At 41.7% G+C, this 26,066-nt stretch overlaps 1 protein-coding gene across 3 annotated transcripts; it reads right to left on the reverse strand.

The window, feature by feature from the left end:
* On the reverse strand, window positions 1-24,422 carry kcnj5 (potassium inwardly rectifying channel subfamily J member 5). 3 transcript variants are annotated; one of them, XM_089013822.1, is made up of 4 exons: window positions 22,295-24,422; window positions 13,175-13,257; window positions 7,536-8,409; window positions 1-2,493 (listed from the first exon to the last, which is right to left on the reverse strand). In XM_089013822.1, the coding sequence occupies exons 2-4, from the start codon at window positions 13,235-13,237 to the stop codon at window positions 2,120-2,122; spliced, it is 1,311 nt and encodes a 436-aa protein (XP_088869948.1). In that variant the 5' UTR covers window positions 13,238-13,257; window positions 22,295-24,422; the 3' UTR covers window positions 1-2,119. The 3 variants fall into 3 exon arrangements, with proteins under 3 accessions (XP_088869948.1, XP_088869949.1, XP_088869950.1); XM_089013823.1 differs by lacking the exon at window positions 22,295-24,422 and adding an exon at window positions 21,209-21,371; XM_089013824.1 differs by lacking the exon at window positions 13,175-13,257.
* Between the last annotated feature and the right edge of the window lie 1,644 nt (window positions 24,423-26,066).

Below are 26,066 nucleotides of genomic sequence, written 5' to 3' on the forward strand. Positions count from 1 at the left end.
GAGAGAGAGAGAGAGAGAGAGAGTTTTTCTAAATTGGTGTGCATAGTACCAGTGATACCATAAATTACCGTACCTTCAATTTTATCTTAATCATCCCCAGAAATGTTATGGCTTATTCCACGGCCCTACTCATGATAATTTTGTGAAATACAAATGGGGGAAAACAAAAATAAATACAGGAGTGGCAGACTTTTGCGCAGTACTGTGTAATATAGTATTATTTTTTTTATTCATGATCAGTTCAACATTCTTTTGTCATGGTCTCTCTACAGGTCTTGAGTCATTGATTGCATTTTAGCTGAGTGAAGTTACAGTATCAAACTGGCGAAAATAGGTCATTGGATTCATTGCCGAGACAAAAACTGCAGCAACGGGAGTGCTTCAGCGAAGCTTTATCTGATTTGTTTTTGAATGCAACTACTGTAAATGGCTTATCGAGGTCACTGCTAATTGTGGGTTATCCAAGGTCAATGGGCAAAAGGAGACTGCATGCTGAACATTGCCCATTTTGTATTTACGACCGCTTTTGATGAAACAATACTTCAAAATAGTAAAGTGGGGTGGGGGGTGGGGCTCTTACTTGAAGTCAATCAGCCGCACAATAGCATCTTTCCATACCCACCAGCCTCTGCTACAGCTAATTACCCTGAAAATAAGCATAGAATGAGGTGCAAGCTGAATTCATCTTGGGAAAAACACCCCGTGTAGAAATTATTCACACAAATATGAAGCTAGGCAAATGAAAACTGCATATCGGTTGAGTATAGGCTGCATCTGGATCGCATTGTCTATTTCCCGTCAAGTAATTAGCCCATACAGACTGTTAGGGCATCCGAGTGCAGATATCCGTCAGCTAAATCGGCTATATCCATTAGTAGCACAGTGCAATCTGTCTTGTCTACTGGTATCACCTCAACTTTCTCATACGTGTATTGTATAAGTCGAGCAGGGCACACACATAAGAGATAATCCTGAGTCTGATCCTGATTCTCTCCGTTCTAGCCAAAGCCGTAAAAAGGACCCGATCAATCGATGTGATGATTATCCTGTCCAGTCATCCTTTACCTTCCCTGGTTCGAACTGGCAAATCACATCATGTTCAATATTCGTGTTGGAATATTCTCGACAGCACAGGGAGCTCTTGGACCCGTTGAGTGTCCCGAAACGACTGCCAGTCATCACACAAGTGTATGAAAGGAAAGGGATTAGGATGGCAACGGATGCAAAGCTCACAGTGAGAGGACTTCAGAATTGGAGAGTCTCATTGAGTTAAGTGTTATCCAAAGTTTACTGCAAAAAAAATGGTAAAGGAGAAGTTGGAGCAAGAAATTCTAACAGGTTGCCTTCCTGTTGCTGCTTGGTCTCCCCAAAAGCAGTTGGGATACCCTGCTGCAGATTTCTGCCTCTCACAGGTCAGTCCGGATTCTCGGTTGTTTGCTCTTGGGAAACCTCTGATTGTCAGAGGGTAGATCAAGAGTGTGGTATCAGTACACCTCACACTATTGCAGTGGTTCTCAACCTTTTAGGGTCTTCGCATCTTATTCAATTCACCTTCCAGTTCTCGCAACCCCTCCCAGAATTGATATCAGGCAATAAAGACATCATAATCATAATGTCTAAGTAACAAAACCTTAATGCATTTTCACTTCTTGATTTCCAGAATTTGTTACTTTTTTCGGTTACCCGACCATTATACCTGAAAAATTTTACATTTCCCACAGGGTGTCCTTGAGCACCCTAGAAAGCATTCTCAAACCGCCGGTTAAGAACCACTGCGCTATTTGAGCGATACAATGCGATATTGAATTGTCATGTCGTCTCTGTGTGCGTACCCCGTTGTTAGCTGGCATCTTGGTAGATGGGTATGATGATTAGATTATCAAAAGACAATCAGTTAGAACCAGCTTTTTAGTGAATATATAGCGGCGTGTCAGTGCTTAAAGCCTAAAAAGCAATCCTATAGATTGACGCTCTAGTATGGTCGAGGAGTATTGCACGGTTCAGCGGCTGGAGAACAGCGTTCTGTTTCCTCAAAGCTTTGCAATGCGACAAGATGGTCATTGACTAAAATAAATATCATAATGTCCAATCTTCTCCGCTTGAGCTTTTATTTTGGCGATCAGCCAGGCAGCCCATCAGCAAAGGGAGTCTCCTCCAACGCAGCCGCCGAGCCGTTAGTCTCTCCTTTGTCACCTCCTGATTCTCTTTCCTCTTTGTCTTCATCCTGACTAAGAGGGTCCAAGTCCGACAAGCCAAAAGTATGCGTTTTTGGTTCGGGGCTCAGCAGCGACAGCTGCGGCAATAGCGGCCCGTCCCGAAGCTTGGCCGCCATTTCCTTGGCGCTGCATGATGGGGTGTTGGTCTCATAGACGTCGTGGAAGTTGTTATAATCAACCTCATAGAAGCCTTTCTCCAGAGTGAGAACCGGTGTGAAGCGGTAACCCCACAGCACTTCTGTGTCCAGATAGGAACTCCTTGCTTGACACGTCATCCCTGATCCGGATCCAGGCAGGCGTATTAAAGGTTTGACCGCAGAGAAACAGAGACAAACATCGAATGTAGACAAACAAACACACAGAAACAAAAGGAGAGAGAGACATCAGTACATTTTTCTACTCCAACTGCATACAGAAAACTCCACTCCTCCACAGCATCCATCAAACTAACAGCCGTAGGTATTCTATCGCTGTAAGTATTAAATATTTACAATCACTTAAATATTTCTGCAGGCAAGATTACCAATTGTGAAAGGTCGCAAAAATTATTTTTTTTTTCACGGCCAGACCGATCACAGCCTTGAAGCAGTGTGATGTTGATGCTGTCAGTGCTTTTATATATATATTATATTGTAATATATTTATATTACAGTGCAATTATATTGCACCTCATTTGCTCATTCTCTTGCTGCCTCTGACACAAAACATGATTTCGATGGGATTAAAAATAGAAGTACACTTGATTCAGTTTGACGTGGTGTTTTATGCAGCCGGACAAGGAGGTGCTCAGAGACCTTTTTTTTTTTGGATTCCGTCTGCATAGTGACGGCCTAGTTTTTATTTTTAACTCACCAAATATTTGCCTTTTTTCTTGGGTGACAAAATTATCAAAGTCAGCCTTTGTTTGTTTCTATATGAAAATGTTGTTTTTCTCAAGTAGAGGAGCCATGTATATTTTCGGTTTATTAAAAATTTCATACAGAAGCACATTTTGATCATCATGAGATGGGGCATTGAAACACATTTTTATTTTTTAAATGTTATTTATTTTTTTTAGTAAGCTGACATTTGACCTTGGACGGGAATTGACTCTTTCTCTTACAGACAATGATGGCCTTGCGTTTGACTTTCAAACTGCCACTGCGTCCCTGTCTATTAAATACTCTGTAAGGTCACAGTGGTGAAATCAATAAGAGCAATCATTGAACCACATTCCAGTAATCCGCCTCCATCACGGATTCACATATAGAAGCAGTCCTTCAAGGGAGACCTTTAAACCCAGAAAGAAAGATAGACATATCAAAGACAACTTATTTCCATAATTAAGTCAGTTCTATTCGGGTGAGCTGCCCCTGGTTATTGTGCACGGTATGGTTAAATGTTTGGACAGCCAAGGTCATGTAAACATATTTGTTATCCTCAGAGTCCGCTTCTTTGCAGTTTGCCCTCGTGTTTCCCCCTCAAGGCATCCCATCGCCACCAAGGTCTCAAGCTGACTAAGCTTTGTTACTCGTGGAATTATTTGTTCTTGTGTTGTACTTCTGAATAGGTGACTAGGAGATGCTCCCCCTTTCCAATCCAATCGTCATGTCATGTATATATATATATATATATATATATATATATATATATATATATATATATATATATATATATATATATATATATATATATATATATATATATATATATATATATATATATATATGTATGAGTGGTTGCAACAGATCCCGGGCGAAACAACATCGGATATCTCGGTCCAGAAAAGCGCAGTGCTGGGAACAGCACGGATACTGCGTACAACCCTCAAGCTTCCTGGCCTCTGGTAGAGGACCCGAGCTAAAATGGGGGACAGACACCACCCGAGGGGGTAAGACGAGGATTTTTTATTTAAATATATATTAAGGGTCATTGGGGCTTTTAATCTTCCAAAAACTCAAAACACTGCAAGAAAAACATTTTATGCTGCTCGTGCAATTTACTGTAACTTTTTAACGGATTTAGTGCGGAAAGCTCACAAGAGCAGATTGTAGTCACATACCTGAAATAGGTCGCAGTGGTGTAACTTTTAGTGATAGACATGGTGATCAAGAGAAGCATTCTGACAGGAATGCGACAAAGAAAGCACGAGTAGCGAGTCATATTTACAATATCTGCTGTTCCATGAGGAGAAAAACAACTATATTGTGTTGCATAAAACAGTACTTATTTGATATATAAATATTACAATGGATAAAAGATGACAAAACCATCAAGAGCGCTCTCTCGCCAGGGACCGATCTACAATGAAAACAAGGTTTGTTGTCGGCAACACGGACACACACGACAGCGCCTGGCCGACGAAACTATGATAACCGCAGCATCATCATGAAGATGTTTGCTCAGCTGACTTTGAAGTTGCCAAAACAACTACCTGAATATATCGATAACAAACAGACACTTTAGAACAGGGGTCTCAAACTCGCGGCCTGCGGGCAAACTGTGGCCCCCGAAAGAATATTTTGCGGCCCGCCTTGATATGAAAGATTAATGTTAGTGCGGGCCGCATGATTGATATGAATGACACTTGTGTGTGGCGCTGAACAAACCCCTGAACAAATCACGGAACAAACCACCATTTTGGAGCTACAGAGGGAATTTGATCACAGATTTGCAGACTTCAAGACGCACAAAGCCACATTTCAAATTTTTGCCGACCCATTGTCTTTTGATGTGCAAGATGCCCCTCCTGTGTTCCAAATGGAGCTCTGTGACTTACAGTGCAACTCTGCACTCAAAGACAAGTTCAGGGATGTGAATGGAGAAGCAGACAAGCATGGGCAATTTTTGAGACAGTTAACCCCCAGCTTCCCTGAACTTTCCTGAATGTTCAAGCGGACCATGTTTCTATTTGGGAGCACATACTTATGTGAGAAGCTCTTCTCCACCTTGAACTTCAATAAGTCCAAGTACAGGTCTTGACTTACCGATGAGCATCTTCAAGTCCTACTCAGAGTCTCCACTGCCTCCTCCCTAAAGCCAAATGTGGCTCGGCTTTGTGAAAAGAAGCGCTGCGAGGTCTTTAGCAGCAGGAAGTAGGCAAGAGAAGCCATGTTTTGGACAGTTCATGTTCAATATTTTATTTATGTTCAGAAAGTTAAAGAACTATGAATACAGATATTTGAAACTTTATTAAAATAATTAGTTTTCCTGTGTTTTTTTTTCAGTCGTCTGTATCTGCCTTATGATCATGATGATTTAATTTGATGATGAATTTATTACTGGTTAATTTATTTTTTATTCATTTTTCCATTTATTCATTTAATTCATTTTTTGTGTGTTAAAAATAAAGATTTTGAGGACATTGGAAGGTTTTATCTGTGCTTTTCTTGTGGAAATCCTGATGTGGCCCAGCCTCACTCAGACTCTGCCTCCAGCGGCCCCGGGTAAATTGAGTTTGAGACCCCTGCTTTAGAGGTTATGGGTGCACTGTTCTGCTATCTACGGTCAGCTGTAGTCATGACGTGCAAGTGGATTTTTATAACCACGTACATCGGCAAAATAAAAATGCTTGTGGTTTAATAATTTCATCTATCGGTAATATTTTAGGTATCAATTCATATTTTTGATCAATGAATGAATGAAACAATGAATAAATGTTTAATTCATCAGAGTTTTGATCTTGCAAAACCGGGTTCGGTAGTCTGTCAGTTGCTTGGGGCAGTGCCTGCATGACTCCGGCGTTTGTGCTCACCCATATCATCAAAAAGAACCGGCAACATCACAGCTCCGGGTTGGCTTTCTACCAATGTAAACCAAACTCATGTTTTGGTTCTGTCGCCTGTCACGAATGCGACCAGCACGCAATGACAAGTCATCAAACTAAGCTAACTTTTATTCCTCAGACTTAAGCTAGCAACCACTTTATCAGAGTCTCAAGGGGATATTGTGCCCGGGGGTTGGTTGGCCTGCAGGCAATCACCAGATTGGCCACTTGCCCGGCAGAGAGGGACAGTGATGACACTAACCCCCTGAACGCTGTTGCGGCTTGTGCTAGTATAGTAGGGCAGTGATTTAATGCCCGAGTCAAGTATCCGGTGGTGTGATCAGGAAGCAAGATGACTACTAGTGCTTTGGGACGGAAAATAAATATAAAAATGAAATGTGAAATAGAGCAGAAATGTTCCAATGCATGCATAGCCATGCCTGATCGCACCAGGGAGTGTTGTGCTTTCTACATGTGTATCCAGGAGTGTAAACTGTCCTCATTAGTCAGTGTGTCACATTTCCTCAGTCAAATGATACATATCATTATTATCAATGCACCCTTGTGTTATAATGTACATCTTTAAAACCCATCTCAAAACTGACTTGTACTCTTTGGCTCTTGACTCAGGATTATTCCGACTTGATCTTGGTTTTACTCCCTGGTGCTTTCTACTATCTTTGTGACTGCTTTATTTCCTGTATATGATAACTGTCCATGTTAAGCAGTTTGTTTCAGCTTCAGCTGTTGTTGAATCGCTATATAAAGCAATATATGTATATTGTATTGTATTGTATTTTTTTGTCATTAATGCATGCATTCAATAATAGCCAAGATATAGCTTAAGCGAATTGGAATTCCTGCTTCAGCTGAAAGAGACGGCAAAGCTCATGAGAGAAAACGCATAAAGCAAGCTCTGGGCTACATTTGATGCCCGAGGCTACCTGGAGACATTTTTTTTCAGTCAAACATCGTAAATCTTGAGCTTTAAGTTGTAGGATTTTTGGCGGACTGGCAACCATTTGTTAACAAGGTGGAGAGTTGAGCTTTATCCGTAATCAGAAATCAATCGCCAAGAACGGTCGTATCGGGCTCATCACGGAAATTTGCATACACAACAAAAATATGTTTTTGTTTCCTCTTCTCATCTCTGCGGTCTGTACTCAACATCTGTGGACTTCTACCGGCTCATGTACTGGGAGTTTAGCACCAATGCACACCAAGAGTACAAGTTCCCTTTCCTGAGATTCGTCTATGACAATAAGATTTGAGTGAGTTGAGGGCAGAAATGGGCCGTCGTGGACAAAAAGAGCGTCAAAGTCATCAGCTGAGAGCGCATGCACGGCAATAGTGTGCACGTGCATTTTATCTTAACTTTGCTGGTACGTATTGTTTTGCATTGGCTTTGTTTTGTTTACTGGATTATTTGACTATTTACTGAAAAGTGTCTTTGAGACTCTTGAAAGGCACTTATAAATGGAATGTATTATTATTATGATTTATGAAACCGGATTTTGTGACCACCTGCGGAGGAATTTCTCCCTACCCAACAGTTTTATGTTTGGGATTCCTACCTGTGGCCTCCACCATGCCCTCAAGGATGACCACAATCTCAAATTGCTCCTTCTCCATTTGTGCCATGGACATCTCCCAGAAGGGACTCTTTTCGTTGATCTCATGCGAGATGATGAGCGGCGACACTAGGAATAGGCGATCATCCCCTGTGTCGAAGCCGATGTTGATGTCGGTTTGGTTGAGCGGGATAAACTCCCCTTCCTTGGTCTGCTGCGAGCGGATCAGCTTTGCTCGGATGGAGGCCTCCACGATGTGAGAATTCCTTAGGTCCCCCACCCGAAACATCAGGCACATCTTGTTGTCTCGCACCGATATGACAGCGTTGTGCGAGAACATGAGGGTTTCGGCGCGGTTCTTTGGCTGTGAGATCTTGACAAACATGCAGCCAACCATCATGGCGTTCACAATGGAGCCCAGGATGGCCTGTACCAAAAGGAGTATGATACCTTCCGGGCATTTTTCCGTGATGACCCGATAGCCGTAACCGATGGTGGTCTCAGTTTCAATGGAGAAGAGGAAAGCAGAGACAAAACTGTTGAGGTTTTCCACGCAGGGGGTCCAGCCCTCTTCATCCGCATGCAACAGATCCCCGCGAATGAGCGCGATCAGCCACCACAGGAAGCCAAAGAATAGCCAGTTGACCACGTAGACCAATGTGAAAATAAAGAGACTGAGACGCCAGCGGAGGTCGACGAGTGTGGTGAACAAGTCACTGAGGTAACGGTAGGTCTCTTGCACATTGCCATGATGAACATTACATTTGCCGTCCTTTTGCACATATCGCTGGCGCGGCTTCTTGGAGGGATCGGATATCAAATGTGTTCGCTCTGTTGATATCTGCGCCTCCCGTAAGTGCTTTGGAAGCTTCTTCACCTGGAGAAGACAGATAATGAGGCAATGTCAGAGAAAGAGGGATTCTTTTGCTACTTTTCAATCACCATGAATGACCTGAATATTTTCTGTAAAGATGTAATCGTGGAACACAGAATTAACAGGATTTATTATGGCGGATCTTTAGTGGGGTTGTGGGTGTGTTAACTGACCTTTGACCTCAAGACAGTCATTTAATTGAGACACATGCAGCCACAAACAACCATTAACACAAACATTCTTTCGAGCGGACAATTTAGTCCCTCAATGAACATGTTTTATGGAATGTGAGCGGAAGCCAGAACACCTGAATATAACCCACACGGATTGCATGGGCAGAGGTTGTCTTGTGTGCTTGTTGTGTGTACTTTTATCATGACTTATTGTTTATGAATATTGAAATCTGCTCGTGAATTATTTCAATCAGCGAGCACAAACATTTATTATTTTTATTTTTGACAAACACCATTCAACAATTCATGAGCGGAATTGAGAGTTTACAAATGAGACATGCACACACTATGATTAAAAAAGGGTGAAAATAGCCAATCCTTGAAAATGGGGAAGGTTGATTCATTATTTCATGATCGACATCTGTATATTTTTTTTTCATATACATACGGCCCTCGACTTACGAATATTGGAGTTACGAATAACGGTACATATGATCATTTTTGCGGGTACAATAGGTCGAAAAAATTTTAGACAGAGATGCTCTAAGTTAGATTTTGTATTGCGCACCTTTTTCCGGTTGAGTTCGCTTGCGATCGGCTGGTTTGTGCTTCACGCACGCACACGCACACAGACACATTAGAGGTTTCAAGGGCTGGATGTTTATGCGACGGACACCAAGGCTGGCCAATCGGCCCGCTGAAGTGTTGCCCACGAGTTCTGGCCCCGATCCGCCAAGCTCGCTTATGATTGGCTGCGTAGAGTATGTAGGCGGGGAGGATATCCCTCTTCCCAATTGACGCTCCAGGAGGACGCGATGCATAACAAAAAGTAATGACTGCTGACACGTAATTCTGTAATTACGTGCCAGCAGCTTCAGTAATGGCGTACTGAAGACCCAAGGATATATGTCGTCGTACTACAGTAGGTGTGAATTTATTTTACGACTGTTAGAGCTGAGACTGTGTTTTATACTTCCCCGTTCAGTGTCCGATTTAAAGGGCAACCGATGTCACTTTTTTGTTTTTTACATCAGAAAAATGTATTATAGCATCTAAAATACCCAAAATCCGCAGTATGATAGTTTTATTGAAATGCAAAACATCAATAAAAATGACTTAAAGTGTCCAAAATCTACAAAAAAATTGAGCTGCGAATTGGGCATTTTCAGAAAGTCCCACCCCAAGCCAGCCCCAATGAATGAAATGCTGAGCGAAGCAGCAACGGACCTGAGAGATAAGATCATGGCAAGAATGAATGCTGGGCAACTAAGAAACCGATTACAATGGCTATGTGACGTACCACCTGAAAGTCTCATGGAAACTGTGAATGCGGCACTGAGAACTCACCATGGAAGACGGTTGGAGGCTAAGATCAAGACGGCTCGGAAAGATGTGAGTCAATTGACGGAGACCCAGAGAGGTGTGAATAAAAGGCCAATACCCAAGAGGTACATGCAGATAACCATACCTGAAGCACTCGAAACTGCCAAACAAAGGCTCCAGGCCATGTCCAGTCGCCTAAAGAGGTACACGAAAGAGAATGAGGCCAGAAGAATAAACAGGCTGTTCGCAACACAACCTGCGAAAGTGCACGCTCAGTGGCAGGGTTCTAACAGCAGAGCAGACCCTCCAAGGCTGGAAACTGAAAGATACTGGAAAGGCATATGGGAGAAGGAGGTCGCACATAACAGCAGTGCGCAATGGCTGGTGACTCTGAAAGAGGAGCACAGCAACCTCCCTGAACAGAACCCAGTTACCATCACAGCAGCAGATATACAACAAAGAGTCTCAGGTATGAAAAACTGGATGGCACCAGGCCCGGATATGGTCCACACCTGTGTAAAGAGGCACCTGAGACAATCCAACACATAATTGCAGGGTGTAAGATGCTGGGAGGGAAAGCCTACATGGAGCGCCATAACCAGGTGGCTGGCATAGTCTACCGAAACATCTGTGCAGAGTATGGACTGGAAACCCCAAGGTCAAAATGGGTAACACCTCCCAAGGTAGTAGAGAATGACCGAGCAAAGATCCTGTGGGACTTCCAGATACAGACTTACAAGATGGTAATGGCTAACCAACCAGATATCGTGGTCATAGATAAAGGGCAAAGGAAAGCCGTTGTCGTAGATGTAGCGGTCCCGAGTGATGGAAACATCAGAAAGAAGGAACATGAGAAAATCGAGAAATACCAAGGGCTCAAAGAGGAGCTAGAGAGAGCCTGGAAGGTAAAGGTGACAGTCGTGCCTGTGGTGGTCGGAGCACTCGGGGCAGTGACCTCCAAACTCGACGAGTGGTTGTAACAGATCCCAGAACATCTTTATATATATATATATATATATATATATATATATATATATATATATATATATATATATATATATATATATATATATATATACGAAATCGACGAAATCATGAATGGTGTTGATATATTCGATCAGTATATATAGGAGCAAGGGGGAGAACACTCAGGTTAGAAAGAAAAGAAATAAAGCCTAGGACGCTGGCTCGTTGGCCCAATTCCAATGAACGATCTGGCTCTCCCTCCCTCGCTCTCTTGCACCAATGTCCTCTCTCTTCACACTTGGGATCCTGGCAAGCATTCATCAGAACAACTGAACATCCGCTAGCTCTGCTAGAGATACCGTTTGGATCCTTCACCAAGATTGTTGTTTCCATTATAGCACTATCATAAAGACATGTCTTGTTTTTGCTGTAGCTGTAGCGCTCCACCTGCTCACTGTTTGACGTCATTCCTGTTGAATTGTATTGTTAAAGATAAGCAATTGGTTTCATATTTTGGGGTGGGAGGAAAGGCATTGAAAACACTTGGGTTCTTATCCACATAATCTTCCTCGAGCCCTTGTGTAGATCAGGGTTCTCCAATGTACCTCTTTTCCTCTTCTCCTTGCTTGCTTACAATAAGAGCTTGTAGAAGACGTCCACAATCTACCATGACGTCCCTGATACACTGGTGAAAAGGGCGCTTTTATCCTCTACTCTTTTCGCTTCATGTCACAAAGAGGGTACAGAAAGTGCTTAAAGGACATCACTTTTTTGTTTCCTAACTGACATCAGAAAAACGTTTTATAGCATGTAAAATACCCAAAACACGCAGTATGATATTTTTATTAAAATGCAAAACACCAATAAAAATGACTTAAAGTGTCCAAAATCTGCAGAAAAATTGAGCTGCGAAATGGGCATTTTTAGAAAGTTCGTGATGTCATGCCAAGACGTCTTGCATTGCTGGAGAATCAAAACAATGGCTTCAGATTCGGAGAATATGCTTTCTTGTCACACATCCAGTTATGAATATGATTCAAATAGTTCTGAAGAGGAAAGCATACATGTTTGCAATCGATTAAAGAATTTATTCCATAACATTTTCAGGAAACATTGGGGGTAAATGTATCACCCAAAAACAGGCAGAAAATGGCGTCCGAGCTCCTGTGAGGAATTAAGCCCGTTTCCACAGGCTGATAAATTCCTTCCATGGAGCTTGGTCGCCCTCTTCTGGCAGCTTTTTGGTGCAACATGAGGTTTTCAGAGCAAACAAGTACAGTAAAATACATTGACGTGATGGAAGGACAGCTCCAATGTGTCTTTTTTTCGGTCAGGGGTGTTCCTTCACTCATCACCAACTCAGAAACAAGACTTCCTGAATGTTCAGCTCGAGTCTTAAAACGTAAAATATAGCTATATGCGGTGGAATCTTTGTAAAATACACTCAGTAGAAGTCATTGGAAGCAATTTTACAAATTATGGACACAACTTGTCGGATGTCCTTTAAGAATTAATGACTCTCTGTGTCTGTGTGTTGTCATATTATTTGTTATTTAGATTTTTTTGTGCTTTTGACTTCAAGATGGTACCGCAAGAGTGGCTGACTTTCCACCTCCTGTATTTTGTTTTTCTATTTATTTCATTCCTTTCGTCTTCCCTTCCTCACTTTGCTGCTGTGAAATGTACATTTCTTCACAGTGAGACTAATCAAGGTAAATTCAATCCAATCAAATCTAACCCAATCCAACACACCTGATTAAAATAATCAGGATAGTTTGAATGCTGATTCAGAGCTGGTTGATGTGCTGATCCCCTAAATCAGGGGTGTTGCAACTACCTGGATCAAATAATTAGGATGGTCCTAATGCTAATTCACAGCTGGTTGACGAGCCGATCACCCAAATGGGTTGTGTTGTTACCGGTAGAGCTGGAAAACAAGCTGGACAGTCAGCCCCCAGGTTTTGAGTTTGACATGCCCGGTCTAGATATTGCATCATTTTGAATAAAATGAACAAACAAACAAATGAACAAATAAAACAAATAAAAAAATAAATAACTCAAACAGACAAACAAATGAATAAATAAACAAATAAATAAATACAATTCTCTCTTCTTGTTCCTCTCTTTTGATGCCCTCTTCTTTCTACTTTGTGACCGAAACATGTGATGTGTTTGAACACCTACAATACACTGTCTGTAAGAAAAGAATCTGTTTTAAATTAGATATCAAGTAGACAAGATGAACTTAATACAACTACTTTGTGATCTGTCTGTAGTCTGTTGCATTAATTGGTGTGTCTCTTTACCTGCGCAGACGTGACACCTATCTCCATGTTGTGGTCCATGAGGATTCTAGAATCTCCCGCCATTCTCAACTGAAGCACAACACCTGTAGAACATAGAAAACATCTGGCTGTTTAGAGCCCAGACAGGGAGTTGCCCCTCATTAGTCCTCAGCATAAAAGCCAAACAGGATTGTCTCTCGTCTGTCACCTCATAAATACCCTATTAGTGTGAATAGAACATCGACACACATACATTCATAATATTCTTTTTGAAATCAAATCACAACCATGAAGGCAAATCGTTTTTCTCTCATTTGCATTTCCTCAATTTGTCAACATGTCAATACTGTCAACGAGTGTTAGAAGTAGGTCTGTTTCAACCTGCCGATTCTGATCATCCATGACGGCAACACATTACAACACGATAAGGCACATGCATCCTGGATATATATATATATATATATATATATATATATATATATATATATATATATATATATATATATATATATATATATATATATATATATATATATATATATATATATATATATTTTTTTTTTTTTTTCCTTTTCTTTTGTTTTTCGTTAAAAACAGAAAGCAGCAGCACTGCCCGAGCATGCCAGATGGTCTAGCTCCTTGGTTCCATGGGTCCATTGTGTTATGCGATACACATAAGCAGTACAATAAGATACTGAGGGTTATCGATCTGCCTTTAGAGGCTTTGACCTCAGAACTTTTCCAAGAATATGGAACAATTATTATCGGCACCTGATCGATTGAAGCATCCAAATTTTGAACACATACCGACCAGTGTGGTTTGAAAATTTATTGACACTTCAGTACTTCAGTGCAAGGTATCATAGAAATCTATTGAGCGAGGTGTTTATTATATATAACAGTCTCGTTTTGATAAACAGACTGGCCTGACCAGCCGAATCAGACCAGTGGGCGTGCTGCTCAAAATGTTTGAGAAGTTTTTTTGAACACCTGCCAAAGTGGCTCGTGACTCTAAAAATATCAGCTAATCAGAATTTCCATTTGTGTGTGCCTGTTTGTGTGTATTATCATATTGTACACACACTCACCTAAATAATAATAATAATAATAATAATAATAATAATAATAATAATAATAATAATAATAATAATAATAATACTACTACTACTACTACTACTACTACTACTACTACTACTAATAATAATAATAATAATAATAATAATAATAATAATACATGTCGGGCGGCCCGGTAGTCGAGTGGTTAGCACACCGGCTTCACAGTGCAGAGGTCGCCGGTTCGCGTCCCGGTCCGGCCTCCCTTTGTGGAGTTTGCATGTTCTCTCCGGACCCGCGTGGGTTTTCTCCGGGTCCTCCGGTTTCCTCCCACACTCCAAAAACATGCATGGCAGGCAGATTGACCACTCCAAATTGTCCATAGGTGTGAGTGTGAGTGTTGTATGTCTTTGTGTGCCCTGCGATTGGCTGGCAACCAATTCAGGGTGTCCCCCGCCTCGTGCCCGAAGACAGCTGAGATAGGCTCCAGCAACCCCCGCGACCCTAATGAGGAATAAGCGGTACGGAAAATGAGATGAGATGAGAGATGAGATAATACATGTCATTTATAAGCGCCTTTCAAAACTCTCAGCGTCACTTTACAGTCACAGGATAAGTTATATATAAGTTATAAGTTATAAGTTATATATATATATATATATATATATATATATATATATATATATATATATATATATATATAATAGTAATATATAGATATTTTTATTTCTCATTTACGCAAGGGAACAGTTGCAGTTGTATTTTTCTTAGAAAATCAGCGACTGTCAATTTTAGGAGAAAGGGCTTGCCAGCGCAGTGTAATCAACTGTGCGAGGAGAAATTCTGGCTGATTCATGATTTAATGGCATGTGACATTTCCTTGTCGTCAGTCGCTGGCATCAATCAATTTCACTGACCAGCATGGCAGAGGCAACCAGTAGGCGGGACAGTAAAAGTGAGACGAACACATCACAAATCAGGTGCACATAGGAATGTAGTGTTGACATTGAAGGTCCCAAGCAAAAGGCATGCGACGTGACAAGCATTCAAGCAGAGGGTCAGACAGCGTGTGAGTTAAACACACAAAACTTCTCATTGAATATATGAAAACGATTTGCTTTCTCTGAGTATTTTTTTTTACTTGTCTGATGGACTTTGCATGGTTCCATGAATCCTGGTCTTGCACAAAAACATCAATGGTACTGATTATGTCTCACAGTAAAATTGGCCATCCTGATTGAGAGGTGTTTTATCTTGGTGGCTTAAGAGGGTAACACACATGTATCTTGTTACCAGGGCAGTGACAGGATGCTAAATAGTGCTTATGTTGATAACAAGAGTATGATATCAGTTGTGCTTCAAAGTAAGAGTGGAATGGAAATCTATGCCTTTAATTAATATTGCATTGTGGGAAATATATATCAACAGCAGCAAAATGAAAGATGTGGTCATGAGCGGAATGAACTACCCTACTTAGCGCACCTTTCAGTCTACCATATTTTAAAATGAACACAAGTCAATGAGCAATGGTCAGAGAATGCTCCACAAGTGTTGTCCAGGCTAGTTGACTGCTTTTTAAAACCCCAGTATGATGGAATTGGGATTTTTGTCCGGATACAGAATTCCTTCAACTCTTTACAATCTTGTATTATCTCCACTGCGAGACTAATAAAGGCAAATCCAATCCAATCCAATCCAATCCAACCCTACCTACTGTTCGTTCTAACCAATCTGCAACGGCCATACATATTTTATTGCTTTCATATCGACTGCCAGCAAGCAAGGCATGGTTACAAATAGCTGTATTACGCTGTAACATCAGCAATATCACTTTGAGCTGTTCAGAACACAGCATTAATGGTTGCTTATCTGTATACTTTAGACAATGTATTTCATAGTTGTTGCAAGAAAAAAGCAAATAAGAAAGAATAAGAGAAGTGAAACAAGTATAGGAACCATGTGGATATTATAAGGATATACAGATAGTGGACACCATCGATACACCATCATCGACAGATAGTGGACATATTCTTGGACATCACCAATTATCTTATATATATCGTATTGGATTGGATTTACCTTTATTCGTCTCACAGTGGAGAAATGTACATTTCAGAGCAGCAAAGTTATGGAAGGAAGATGAAAGGAAAGAAAGACAGAAAAACAAAATACAGGAGCTGCTGGAAAGGCAGCCACTCTTGCGGCACCATTTTGAAGTCAAAAGAACAAAATAAATAAATAACACATAATTTGACAACACAAAGACACAGAGTCATTCATTCTTAAGCACTTTCTGTACGCTCTTTGTTACATGAAGCAGTTCTAGATGAAAGAGAAGAGGATCAAAGCTTCCTTTTTACCACTGGATCAGGGACGTCATGCTGGAATTTGCATGTCTACCACTAGCTAAATGTTGAAAGCAAACACAAAGCTGTAGCATCCATTGAAGAGAAGAGACTGTCTTATATCTCCTGTCCCATGTATATCCGCTTCAATTCCAAGCCACAACACTTCCATATATGCATCGGCACTCTGCGCTTATGCTCCTTTCTTCTCATCGTGGGCTCCTCAAGCCTTGCACCGACCAAGCCGCAGATTGTCCAACAGCAACAACCTTTCCGCTGAACAAAACGAGGCTGTGAAGATGGTGCACATTAGAGGCGCTAAAAAAGTATAATCGCCCCAGAGCTGTCCAGCCATGACAGTGAAATGGCACCGACATTCCTTCCAATCAAAAACAGTGCTGGCATATTCGTGCTGCCGAATAGGCACAACCGCTCAGCAGAGTATCCTCTATGAATGTCGTGGCCAAAAATGCTGCAAAACAATCCGGATCCGTTCCACACGATGTGCAACAACATAAAGTAACAAAATACAACACAAAATAAAGCAAGGCTCATGAAAGCACTTGCTGACGGCTGCCTCGTCGGTTGCCATTTTGGACTTCTATTTGGTAGTAGACCCAATTATTATGCAGTGATTGAAATTGATTAGTTCTGCAAAAAAAATCTTAACCTCAAAAATTTGTAAGTAGTGGTGTGTTTTCTATATAAATACCTTAATCTGTTCCAATGCCTATACTGTATATATATAGAGACGCTCCCACCTTACGAACGAGATACGTTCAAAGCGGTCGTTTGTAAGGTGAATTTGTTCGTAAGTTGCTTCAGTGCTATATTTTGTATAGAATGTATGTTTACACATATACAGTATATATTTATCAATGATTAGTGCCGCTTACAGAGTGCCCTCTCAACATGAATCTGTGTTGCGATATGACCCCAGGTGTACTTCGAGCTAAACTTGCAGCACATATGATTTAATTGACACTGACATTGGCATTGTACAGTGTCAAAGACTGAGTGAATGAACTGAACAGCGTACCGCATTGCACCCAAGACGGGCTGAGGAAACGGTCGCTCCCACTGGGAGCATATCATTTAGACAAGACCGCAAGGGCTTTATTATTTTCTAATGTCTTCCTATTCATCATAATATACTGTCCTACAATGTCAAACCTACCAGTATTTTGATGTGAGTAATCATTTTAGAGCATAAAGATCTGGTATCGGAGGTAATAACATTTCAGTATCGATCCACACATCACTAAAAGACACCACAAATGTCAAATCTTATCTTGTGTTCCTGCATCATAGTCATGGAGGCTGCCTTCCTTGAAGTAACATCAGTGATTTATTCCGACTGGCAGTGTCATGATGATGTTCCTGGGCCTTGATGTGCCCGTAAAATAGCAAGGACTTCATCCCTATCTTTGTTCACTTGTGACACTTTGAAGTCAGGTAGGTCAAATGACTAAAAATGTCCCTGGCAAGTCTTTGGCTCCAGGCCGGACTAACACCGATACATTCATAGACTTGCAGAGACAAACTTCACGCCAACCCTCCCTCCCTATTTTCCCTTTATGTCCGATAGTGAATAGAGTGTATCAAGTTTTACCCTTCTCATGGATGACCTTCTCCAGAGTGACATATTGAGACGTCCCTCTCACACTGACTGGAGAACAATTTCCTGAATGATCTCTTTCTCTCTCTCTCTCTCTCTCTCTCTCTCTCTCTCTCTCTCTCTCTCTCTCTCTCTCTCTCTCTCTCTCTCTCTCTCTCTCTCTCTCTCTCTCTCTCTCTCTCTTTCTCTTTCTCTCAAAGGTTGTTGCAAAACGTACATGAAGTTGTTGGCGGTTAGCCGTTGCTTGCAGCAAAAAAACAGAGCTATTAATTAAATGTGGACAAAAATTGTCTCTCTGACCGTGTTGTCGTTGATGTTGAGATTCATGAATGATGATGAAAGATGTCTAAAAGATCGATAGAAAATGAAACATTGTTTTGTTAATCTTGCACTATTCCTTCCTTTCCTTTCCAATGTATGGGAATGTATAACCTCTGGGTAAAAGACACTCACGCTCACTCGATGATTACATAAACTCTGTAAAAGAGGGGAAAAAAGGGCAAGAAAACCCACTCATGTGTAGAAAGAACCGACTGTGCTCTCTTCTCACGTCTTGATGACACTGCAGTGATTAGCGGCTTTTTATTTGGCTCAAAATTATGTCAAATTTGCACAGAGAGACTTATTTTATTAGTGATGCTGATTTGACCTCGTTCAGCAATAATCCTGCATCTTTGTGTGAGCCCAATTATTGAGGAAGGGTTTTATTTTCTCGAACACATGCTTCCAAAACATTCGTAATTACAAACGTAGTCATGCAGACACGGCGTGAATGCAGGAATACTCAACTGGCTTCAGCTCAACTGGCGCAACCTGAATGTTGATTAGATAGACATCCAAAACATATCTGCTTTTGTCTGCTTGTTTCAACTAAAAGAATACTCCCGAATAAAACAAAGAGTCCACCACTAGTCAAACATACACGTCAGTAGTCATGTAGTCTGAGCCTCATTGGCCTGAGCACTAAATCTTCCAGTTTACTTAATCTCACGTGCACCCGCCGCGAGCTGAAAAGTATTAAATCCATTCACGGATACTTTCCTTCAGTGTGGTTAGCCACTTTCCACCGCGTATCACCCCAAAGGGCTCCCCTCGCCTCTGTTCGAGATGCTCAGCCTTTGTAAACCTCTCAGTTCACTCGTGTGAAGATGTCAGGGTCAGAGACACGCGAACGTAAGGCGTCAATAACAGGAACGCGCAGTTGTCAATACGACACAAATTAACAGTACCTCAACAAACTAAAATTTCACAGCAGCAAAGTTATGCAATTAAGAGGAAAGTGCCTTGCATGCTGGGTCCGAGAGGACAGTAATTTCATCTGTTCTATATGTCATGCATATTAGCATATTTGGCAATAAAGCTGACTTTTATTTTGACTTTTGACTTTGAAAGGAAAGAAAGTAGTAGAAAACAAATACAGGAGCTGCTGCAAAAGCAGCTGCTGTAAAAGCAGCCACTCTCGCAGTGCCATCTTGAAGTAATAAAACAACAACCCTCAATTACAAATAATGTGACTCAATACAAAAGACAGACAATCATTTAATCTTAAGCACTTTGTGCACCCTCTTTGTTGCATGAAGCAGTTCTAGATGAAAGAGGAGACCATCAACGCATCCTTTTCACCAGTGGATCAGGGACGTCATGGTGGAATGTACTCGTTCCGGACAAGACAAGCTAAATGTTGAAAGCGAACACAAAGCTGTAGCATTCATTGAGAAAAAGAGATTGTTTCACATCTCCTGTCCCACGTAAATCCGCTTCAATTCCAAGCTGCGACAGTTCCACATAACATAGTTATTGAGTCTATGTATGAAATTAATTGGTTCTACAAAAAAAATCCCAACTACAAATATTTGTAAGTAGAGATATGTTTTCTATGTAAATGCCCTAAAAAAAAAAAAAAAAAAAAAAAAAAGGACCAAAATTTTTCTCAAGCGTGAGAGATTGTGCTCTTGATTGCTGCATTGGTCTCCCTGTGTGGAATTTGCATGTTCCCCCTGGGCCTGCGTGGCTTTTCTTCGGGAACTCAACTTTCCTCCCACCTTCCAAAAACATGTGTGGTAGGTAAATTGAGCACTCTAATTTGTCGGTAAATGGTTATTTGTCTCTGTGTGTGATCTGCGATTGCATTCCAAAGCGAAGCTAGTGTAGACTACAATCTTTTGCGTAACCCTTTTTATTACTCCCTTGCAATTGAGTCTTGAAAACATAAATATTGCTGCATGGATGAGTAACTGCAACATGAAAGGTGACCTGAACCCATTTCGATTCATTGTAGTGTTTTGCAATTCCCCAGAGCCAGCAAAGTGTGCTGCTGTGACTGTGCATCACCAAGGTGTGTGTGCATGTTTTGTGTGTGTGTGTGTGTGTGTGTGTGTGTGTGTGTGTGTGTGTCTGCGTGTGTGTGTGTGTGTTTATGGTTATAAAAAAGGAAAGCAAAGATGCTATAGTTGGAATATCAATCCAAAGGTAAAGGATGCTTCGCACATGCCGGACTGTACAAAAAAAAAGCTTAGTGAGGCTGTTGGCAAATCAGTGAGTGGGCCATGCAATAAATCTTGAGGCTCGTAGTTGTAGTTGCAGGCGAATTTGCATTGGTTGATTGATGAGGGTTTTTTTCTTTTTGTGGAGTGATTGAATTTTATAAGCTATTTTCGATTGCTCAATATATTAATGCAACATCAAGTGCCAAGTTTACATTCATATTGCGCTACCGAATGTGAATCCAAGATCATTTTTTTTTTCAAACAGGAGTTCGGAAACACATGCAGGACACTATCACCATCTCAAGGCAACATTTCGATTTTGACTTCGGAACACCCTTTGTGATCACGTCCTGTGAAAAGTTTGCTTCAAGATGAAAAAAAAAAAGATTCTAATATTCTTATCAATAAGAAGACAAAATACAAGAGAAAAGACAGAGAGAAAATAAATTACTTCTTTGGATAATAGACACGGGATACACCTGACATGCAGATGTGTGGAGAATAAGGTCAACATGCCTTTTATAAGAAAACATGACATATTTGCTGTTTATACCTGCACTGGAAATAGTCCGTGATGGTACAAGCAGCTGTGCACTGGCTCATTAAAAAATATGCTTATGGAAGAAGATGGAGATAAGTGATGCTGTATTTTGAAATCAGATTGTTATAACTTTGGTCTCTACCTTTCCTCTATTAAGCAGTGACGCCTCACTCATTTTTTTTCTGAAAAGAGAGAAAAAAAAAAGATTCAGCCCAGCTTGAAATTCCCTGATGACAATAGCAGGCAATCTCTGGCTTTGTCGTGCTGCAATTGATTAATAAGGCCACTCAGCCCATTGCCATAAAAGTTTGACAGCAACTGCTTTCCGGTTGTTTGTTCAAAAGAGTACTGGGGGGTGGATGTGTGGTTGAGGTCCATGTTCCAAGGGAATTAACACACAAGTTTTTCAGATAATGCTTTTGTGTAGCCTACAATATTCATAAGGACACAGCTAACACATATCCCGACCCCGTACCCTTTGCTTGATCTCTTGAATAGCTAAAAGCAAAAACCTGCTGTTTGTCCATGGTTCCTATGCTCTCCTCCTTCTCCAGCTCCTCCCCCCCAATCGTGCGCTTACAGTAGCGCAGATGCACAGTAAACTCCTGCATTGCACTGATCGCACGAGGTGCTTGACGATCCAGCCCCCCCCCCCCTCTCTCTCTGTGTTTTTGCGTCACAGAAACCCCAATCGTCACCCCTGCCCCCACCAACCACGAGGGCACACAGATGTCCGAAACACCGCAGTCACCACACCGACGATAAAAAATGAGGAGAGACGGATGTGATTAGATTGCGCGCTGATGGAGGAGGCTAATCCGGGCTACTTTCCCCATTGACACTTTTTCTTCTCCTTCTCCTCTGAGGTGTCAGACGCTTTTGGCTCACCATCCATGAGTGTCACTTTCATTTTCCTCTGTGTTCTTTTTCTATTCAGAACTACACAGTGCCCCTCGCCCATCCCAAGTGATGTACACTTTTTTTCGCTCACTAAGCGACTCCCTATGGGCTGATGTGCAATGTAAGTCGTCATGCAAAACCGATGCCTTTGTCCAATACGGCGACGCTGCTCTCATCAGCCATTTGTAGCATGCTTACCTTCAGATCTTTGTGGGTGTAGCTGTCTCTTCGAGGCATCTCACAACTACTCCTCTCCAAAACTGTGCGGTTCCTTTTTTCCCTCTCCCTTTTTCCAGCTTCAGCTTCTTCTCTCCTGCCTCCCTGCTCCTTCTGCTCCTCACAGCTCTGTAGTGTGAGCAAGGGATGTGTGTCTCAGGCGGAGAGGCACGGGTGGGGGGAGAGATAAAGCCACAGTTAGAATGGGAGAGAGAGAACAAGAGATGGTGATACACTGTATGTTCCCAGTTGTCTTGTTATATTAAACCTTTTTTTCCTGTCAGGATTCGTCCTTCACTTTGTGTCATGCTGAAAATTCAAACACCGTTTCACTGCGAGATGTTAGGAACGGGTGTCGTTGTGTATTTAGCGTTAATAATGCAGACAAGGCAGTGCCACAGTGAGGAGGAGTGTGTGGTAATCACTTGCCAGAAAATTTCTTTAGTTTGAATGAGATGCAAGAAGAGAAAATTGTATTTGCAAAGGAAGGGCAGAGGGGAGCATCTACCGAATAGAAAGGTGAAAAGGAGTCAACTACCGATGAAAGCACGCTCTCAGCTCTCAATTTACCGATCAATCTACGTCCCAACCCTCATCTATGGTCACAAGCTATGGGTCAGCACGAGATCCCGGTTACAAGCGGCCGAAATGAGCTTTCTCTGTAGGGTGTCCAGGCTCTCCCGTAAAGGACAACCGACACCATTTTTTTGTTTCCTAACATCTGAAAAACGTTTTATGGCATCTAAAATACCCAAAACACGCACGCTGATATTTTTAGTCAAATGCAAAACACCAATAAAAATGACTTAAAGTGTGCTAAAACTACAACAAATTGAGCTGCGAATAGAGGGTTTTCCGAAAGTCCCGCCCCCAGTTCATGATGTCACGCCAATTCGCCTTGCTCAAAAATCAAAACAATGGCTTCAGATTCGGAGAAGTTGCTTTCTTGTTACTCATCCAGTTTTGAATATGATTCAAATAGTTCTGAAGAGGAAAGCATAAATGTTTGCAATCGATTAAAGGAGTCCTCCCGTATCAATTCGAGCCGTCAATGACAGCAATGTAGCGTCCCAGACAAAGCAGAAGATGGCGCCCAAGCTCCGTTGTAAATGGGCTGATTTGTCTGCTGGGAATTTGTGTCAGCGAATATCAAATAGTAGTCGGTGCAACACACAACGATTCCCCATCGCGTTATTTATGTGTTTTCCTTCTAATTTCGCCATCAACATGGATCAATACGAAGTTTTCAGACCAAACAAAATGCGGTACTTTGTTCCAGGGGCGTTCCAAATGTGATGTCACGTGGGGATCGTCATCAACTCGAAAACGAGACTTCCTGAATATTCAGCACGAGTCTTAAAACGTAATATATAGCTATATGCAGTGGAATCTTTGTAAAATACGCTCAGTAGAAGTCATTTGAAGTGATTTTACAAATTATGGACACAACTTGTCCGGAGGCGTTGGTTGTCCTTTAAGGTGTGGTGATTTGGGAGGGGCTCAGAGTCGAGACCCTTCTCCTTTACATAAAGAGGAGCCAGATGAGGTTGCTCAGGCATCTGATTTGGATGCCTCCTGGACACCTCCCAGGTGAGGTTTTCCGGACATGCCCCACTGGCAGAAGACCCCGGGGATGACACAGGACGCACTGGAGAGATGATGTCACCCAGCTGGCCTGGGAACACCTCGGGATCCACCAGGAAGAGCTGGAAGAAGTGGCTAGGGAGAGTGACGTCTGGGCTTCCGTACTGAAGCTGCTGCCCCTGCGACCCAACCCCGGATTGTTACACAGAATTAATGGAAAACCACAATGATCTTTGGAATTTACTGACTTCCCCTGGAAAGGAGAGTTATATTGTAGAAGAAAACACCGGGAGAGAGTCGGTGGCTGCAGCAAAGGTGGTATGGTGACATCCACTGCTAATCCTAAGTAACAACGTCGGCTAACACTTTCACATATATTTTTGAAGGACGGATGTGCATATGACCTGCAACTGGAATCCTTCAGGAATTTCACACCCAACCCTCCTCGTGATTGTAGACGCTTTGCTTGTTGTCTAATATTTCCTGAATTGACTCCCTGGCCGTTAAGCGTCGTCACTACAACAACTACCCGACAGTCTACTTCCAATTTTGTTGAGATTCGCTGTGACGAGTTGAGGTTTCGCGGTGAGTGCTGTCAGCGGGGTATAAAAGGCAAGACGGGGGTCATAAATCTTTGCCATAAACTCAATGCAGGAAGTACATGAGAGGGATGAACCTGTCCGCACTATCCTTTCTTTACCTTCTCCACCTTTAAGGACTGAACATGCAATCTCCTTCGTGGTAGGCCCGTTAAATCTTGACATCCAGAATGTGTGACGGCTATATGAGGTTAGGGTATGTGCGGCGTGTGTGTATGTTCAAGTGGAACCACACCTGAACCGGAAAGCATTTCAAATAAATGGCCATACATTTTACTGCAAGTTATTTTAAATTATGGGACTCGCATCAGTGACTGAGTGGTGGTAAGCGTGGTGCCACATTTATGCTTCCACTATATATTTATGTTGCAACAATTCATCAATTGCATTCCACATTCTAGCGAAACATTTGACACGCTCGATCGAGTGCCGGGGGATGCCTGCTGAGACGGGCAGCGGTGAGTCCCCGACACTAAGGGCCGTGCTCTTCGATTGAAGAAACAATGAATTATTAATTTTATTCCCTGTCACCATTCCCGCATCAGTTTCAATCGGCACTTGAACGGCTACCTTTCATTTTCTCGATCTATACCTGTAGTCGGCATCCGGAATTGTTTGTTATCGCTTCAGCCCGACTTGAGGCGTGACTCGGGATACACGGAAGTAAAAACACAATGACAGTAGTCGTTTGCCGGGAGGAATGAGTTAAAAATCAATTACTGTGTCTTTGTGTTGTCATATTGTTTTTGTGTTGTCATATTATTAGTTATGTATTTTATTTTTATTTTGTTCTTTTGGCTTCAAGATGACACCGCTAGAGTGGCTGCCTTTCTAGCAGCTCCTGTGTTATGTTTTTCTACTTCTTTCATTCCTCTCATCTTCCTTTCATAACTCTGCTGCTGAGAAATTTAAATGTGACTATTATTGCAAGGCGGAGGTGGTGGAAGGGGGTGCGGAAACAAAAACATTGGACCACTTTCTTGTTCTACCATTGACGAGAGAGTTAAAAAAATGCGGCCATGTATTAGGCTTTCAATTATGAATTGAAACGAACGTGTGGCTCAACAGAGCAGTGTCGCATTAAATATTTTATAGAATGCTGTACATTGTGTCTCTTATGCCCACAATTTGAGCATGCGGGAGTGGAAGTGGGTCAGTGAAAGGGTCGAGTCCGCTCTCAAGAAAGGCAACAAACCAAGCCAAATGCGAGCCATCGTATGAAACGGTACGATCAGGTGGCGCTGCCGTATGCTGTTGAATTAGAACATTTGCCATGAATACTTGTCATTTATTTCATTATATGTAATGTTTGTTAATTTTTTTCAGTGCTCTTTGGGATTATGTAGGTATAAAAAATGCAGAAATGCTCATTTTAAAAAAAGCATCATGGTTGCCCCCTTTTCTATGAGCATGTCAGATGGATTGTTTTGCCAGGACAAAATCATGTAGAATGACAATCCCTCCCGGCAATAAAAAAATAGGTGATCTCTAGAACCTTCCAGTAGTGAGTCTGACATGATATAAGGCTGTAACCCTGCAGCCACAGCGCATTTCTCTCTTTGGAGAGCCTT

Source organism: Hippocampus bargibanti, linkage group LG14 (genome assembly GCF_051943395.1).
Source record: "Hippocampus bargibanti isolate YZ-2025 linkage group LG14, ASM5194339v1, whole genome shotgun sequence".
Classification (NCBI taxonomy): domain Eukaryota; kingdom Metazoa; phylum Chordata; class Actinopteri; order Syngnathiformes; family Syngnathidae; genus Hippocampus; species Hippocampus bargibanti.